This window comes from Ictidomys tridecemlineatus, chromosome 2 (genome assembly GCF_052094955.1).
Source record: "Ictidomys tridecemlineatus isolate mIctTri1 chromosome 2, mIctTri1.hap1, whole genome shotgun sequence".
Taxonomy (NCBI): Eukaryota; Metazoa; Chordata; class Mammalia; order Rodentia; family Sciuridae; genus Ictidomys; species Ictidomys tridecemlineatus.
The window spans coordinates 57,089,921-57,095,321 of NC_135478.1; the positions used below are offsets into that span (position 1 = coordinate 57,089,921).

Consider the following 5,401-nt stretch of genomic DNA (forward strand, 5'->3'; position numbering starts at 1 on the left):
ACTGATTTATTTTTTTGCATTACACTCCTTATGACACATATATAGCACAATTTTTGTATCTCTATACAAAGTATGTTCTCACCAATTTATGCCAATATACATGTTCTTTTAACTGGCATTACAATTCTTAATACACATATATACCAAAATTTTTCATATCTCCATTTGTATAAAAGGTATGTTGACATCCGATTCAAGTCTTCATACATGTACTTTGTATAATGATGACAATTACATTCCACCATCCTTGCTAATCCCTTCCACCCCTCTTCCCTATCTAGAATTAATCTAATCCTCCCATGCTCTCCCTCACTACTGCACTATGAGCCACCCATCCAGCATTTGCTTTTTCTGGGGGATGGGGTTGGCTGACTTCACTAACATTATCTTCTCCAATGCCATCCATTTACCTGAAAATGCTATGATTTTTTAAATGCTGAGTAATATTCCATTGTGTATCAATGCCACATCTTTTTATCCATTCATCCACTGAAGGACATCTAGGTTGGCTCCACAGTTTAGCTACTGTGAATTGTGCTGCTATAAACATTGAAGTGGCTGTGTCCCTTTAGTATGCTATTTTTAAGTCCTTTGGGTATAGTCCAAGAAGAGGAATAGCTAGGTCAAATGGTGGTTCCATTCCCACATCTCCAAGGAATCTCCATAGGGCTTTCCAAATTGGCTGCACCAATTTGCAGTCCCACCAGCAGTGTATGAGTGTACCTTTTTCTCTAAATTCTCACCAACACTTGTTGTTGTTTGTTTTCATGATAGGTGCAATTCTAACTACAGTGAGATGATATCTTAGAATAGTTTTGATTTGCATTTCTCTGATTGCTAGAAATGATGAGCATATTTTCATAGATTTGTTGATTGATTGTATATCCTCTTCTGAGAAGTGTCTGTTCAGGTCCTTGGCGAACTTATTGATGGGCTTTTTTTCTTGTTTTTGTTTTGGTGCTTAACTTCTTGAATTCTTTATTATATCCTAGAGATTAGTGCTCTATCTGATGTGTGAGGGGTAAAAATTTGTTCCCAGAATGTAGGCTCTCTGTTCACCTCAGATTGTTTCTTTTGCTGAGAAAAACATTTTTAGTTTGAATCCATCCTATTCATTGATTCTTGGTTTTCATTCTTGTGCTATAGGAGTCTCATTAAGGAAGTTGGGGTCTAATCCCACGTGATGAAGATTAGGATCTACTTTTTATTCTATTAGATGCAGAGTCTCTGGTTTAATTCCTAGGTCCTTGGTCCATTTTGAGTTAAGTTCTGTGCATAGTGAGAGACAGGGGTTCAGTTTCATTTTGTTGCATATGGATTTCCAGTTTTCCCAGCACCATTTGTTAAAGATACTATCTTTTCTACAGTGCATTTTTTGGCATCTTTGTCTAATATAAGATAATTTTAATTTTGTGAGTTAGTCTCTATGTCCTCTATTCTGTACCATTGCTCTACCAGCCTGTTTTGGAGCCAGTACTATGCAATTTGTTACTATTGCTCGGTAGTATAATTTAAGGTCTGGTATAGCAATACCACCTGCTTCACTCTTCTTGCTTAGGATTGCTTTAGCTATTCTAGGTCTCTTATTTTTCCAGATGAATTTCAGGATTGCATTTTCTATTTCTATGAGAAATGCCATTGGGATTTTGATCAGAATTTTATTGAAGCTGTATAGTGCTTTTGGTAGAATGGTCATTTTGATAATATTAATTCTGCCTATCCATGAGCAAGGTAGATCTTTCCATGTAAGGTCTTCTTCTATTTCTCTCTTTAGGGTTCTGTAGTTTCCATTGTATAGATCTTGAACCTCTTTTGTTGATTCCCAAGTATCTTATTTTATTTGAGGCTATTGTCAATGGGGTAGTTTTCCTCATGTCCTTCTCAGAGGATTTGTTTCTGATATACAGGAATGCCTTTGATTTATGGGTGTTGATTTTATATCCTGCTATTTTTCTGAATTAATTTACTAGTTCTAGAAGTTTTCTGGTGGAGTTCTTTGGGTCTTCAAGGTATAAAATCATATCATCAGCAAATAGTGCTAGTTTAAGTTCTTCTTGTCCTTTAGTTATTCCTTTAATTTCTTTTGTCTAATTGCTCTGGTCAGTGTTTCAAGAACTATGTTGAATAGAAGTGGTGAGAGAGGGCATCCCTGTCTTGTTCCAGATTTTAGAGGGAATGCCTTCAATTTTTCTACATTTAGAATGATGTAGGCCTGAAGCTTAGCATAGATAGCCTTTACAAATGTGTTTGAACCTAAAAGGGTGTTGTATTTTGTCAAATGTTTTTTTCCCTGCATCTATAGAGATGATAATATGATTCTTATCATTAAATCTATTGATGTGATGAATTACATTTATTGATTCCCATGTGTTGAACTAACCTTGCATCCCTGGAATGAATCCCACTTGATCATAGTGCACAATCTTATTGATATGTTTTTGTATTCGATTTGACAGAATTTTATTGAGGATTTTTGCATCTATGTTCATTAGAGATATTGAAAGACTGATCTTTTGTTAATAGTTCATCCACATTGTTTTCATTCATAGATCTTCTGTCCAGTATAAACTCTCCTATGGTCAGTAAGCAAGAACCTTTCATTTAAAATGTTGTCATTTCAAACAATTTTTAAACGTATTTAGTCTCTCTAGTATGAATTCTCTGGTGTTGAACAAGGCCTGATTTTTGATTAAAAGTTTTGTCACATTCTTTACATATGTAGGGCTTCTCTCCAGTATGAATCCTCCGGTGTTTGATAAAGCTTGAACGATGCCTAAAGGATTTATCACATTCTTTACATTTGTAGGGATTATGTCCAGTATGAATTCTGTGGTGTTCCACAAGCACAGACCTTTCACTGAAAGATTTGTCACATTCTTTACATTTGTACGGCTTCTCTCCAGTATGAATTCTCTGGTGTCGAACAAGGTTTGATTTCTGATTAAATGTTTTGCCACATTGTTCACATTTGTAGGGTGTCTCTCCAGTATGCATTCTCTGGTGTTTGATAATGCTTGAGTGATGCCTAAAAGATTTGCCACATTCTCTACATTTGTAGGGTTTTTCTCCAGTATGAATTCTACGATGTTTGATAATGCTTGAATGATGCCTAAAAGCTTTGCCACATTCTTTACATTTGTAGGGCTTCTCTCCAGTGTGGATTCTCTGGTGATTAGTAAATGCTGAAATATGCTTAAAAGCTTTGCCACATTCTTTACATTTGTAGGGCTTTTCTGCAGTATGAATGCTGTGGTGTCTAGTAAGTGCTGATCTTCGGGCAAAAGCCATGCCACATTCTTTACATTTGTAGGGCTTATCTCCAGTGTGGATTCTCTGGTGATTAGTAAATGCTGAATTTTGCTTAAAAGCTTTGCCACATTCTTTACATTTGTAGGGCTTCTCTCCAGTATGAATTTTCTGGTGTTGGAAGATGCATGAATATTGCCTAAAAGCCTTGCCACAGTCTTTACATTTGTAGGGATTTTCTCCAGTATGAATTCTACGGTGATCATTAAGTAGTGATCTTTGACTAAAAGCTTTGGCACATTCTTCACATTTGTATGGTTTCTCGCCATTATGAATTCTCTGGTGTTGTACCAGATTTGATTTCTGACTAAAACATTTGCCACATTGTTCACATTTGTAGGGCTTCTTTCCACTATGACTTCTCAGGTGTTTGATAATGCTGGAATGACGCCTAAAAGCTTTGCCACATTCTTTACATTTGTAGGGATTCTCTCCAGTATGAATTCTATGGTGTTCAATAAGCACTGATCTATAATTAAAACCTTTGCCACATTCTTTACATTTATATGGTTTCTCTCCAGTATGGATTATCTGGTGTTGAACAAGATTATATTTTTGATTAAATGATTTGCCACATTGTTCACATTTGTAGGGCTTCTCCCCAGTATGAATTCTCAGGTGTTTGAAAATGCTTGAATAGTGCCTGAAAGTTTTGCCACATTCTTTACATGTGTAGGGCTTCTCTCCAGTATGAACTCTCAGGTGATATGTAAGTATTGATCTCTGAATAAAACATTTGCCACATTCTTTACATCTGTAGGGCTTCTCTCCAGTATGAACTTTCTGGTGTTTATTAAGATCTGATTTTCGATTAAAACCTTTGCTACATTCTTTACATTTGTAGGGCTTCTTTTCAGTATGAATTTTCTGGTGTTTAGTAAGGTCTGATTTTCGATTAAAAGCATTGTTACATTCTTTACATTTGTAGGGCTTCCCTCCAGTATGTTTTCTGTGATGTTCAGTTAGCAGTAATCTTTCATTAAAAACTTTGTCAATTTCTTTACATTTGTATGGTTTCTCTCCAGTATGAATTTTCTGGTGTTGAATAACAAGAGATCTTCGATTAAAAGCTTTGCCACATACTTCACATTTGTAAGTCTTCTCCCCAGAATGATCCCTTTGGTTTGGAGTAAGGGTTGAATTTTGTTGTAAGGCTTTGGAAGTTTCTTTACATTTCTCAGAGCTCTCATTAACATCAATTTTCTGGCATACAACAACTGAGCTTTGATTAAAAGCTTGGCCACATTCTTTACATTTGCAGAATTTGTCACTGTTATGACATCTCAAGGATTGAGAAATGGTTGAGAAATTGTTAAACTTGAGACTTGCTTTACAATTACAGGGCTTCTCTTGGGCATGGATGCTCTGATGCTTGACAGGTAGCGATTTCTGATTAAAAGTTTTGTCATATTCTTTAAACATGCAGGGTTTATCACTGCTGTAGTATATGTGGTATTTACTAAGGGTTGAGCAATCAGATACTTTGATACAACTTTTAAAGTTTTGGGGTTCTTTCCCAGTACAAATTTTCTTATATTGAATGAGGACTGCAAGTGGATTAAGAGCTGTTTCATATGTCTCATATTTGTAAGATTTGTCTTGCTTATGAATATTTGGATCGGTAACAAGTTTTAAGCACTGAAGAGAAAAACTACCATGCTTTTTATCTTTGCAAAACATCTTTGGAAAATGAGTATACAGATGTTTTGTGGCATTGTTACCAATGATAAACTTTCTATGAGGCTCTTCATATTCATAATTTTTATCAGCAATATACATATGCTGGTAATAACCTGGGGTAGAGACCTGGCTAAAGATTTTACTTGTTTCAATATATATGTAGAAAGTTTTCCAGAAATCTGTATCTGAATTTTCATTAAACAATAGTGGGTAAGTAGGGACAATCCCACAAGTGTTAAAATTGTGTGCTTCAGCACATGAAGGAATTATCTGTTTATTGTCTACTAATGGACACTTTGTAAAGAAACTCTCAAAATAATCACATTTAGAAGATAGTCCTTTAGTTTTAAATTTCTTGTCTATAAAAATGTTCCAAAGGAAGTTTAACTCAAAGCTGCATTTGAAATTGGTCAAG

At 35.3% G+C, this 5,401-nt stretch overlaps 1 protein-coding gene across 1 annotated transcript; it reads right to left on the minus strand.

Annotated features, from left to right (window-relative positions):
* Window positions 1–2,491: 2,491 nt before the first annotated feature.
* Window positions 2,492–5,085, minus strand: LOC144368092 (uncharacterized). Its single transcript, XM_078026549.1, has one exon. The coding sequence runs from the start codon at window positions 5,083–5,085 to the stop codon at window positions 2,629–2,631; it is 2,457 nt and encodes an 818-aa protein (XP_077882675.1). The 3' UTR covers window positions 2,492–2,628.
* Between the last annotated feature and the right edge of the window lie 316 nt (window positions 5,086–5,401).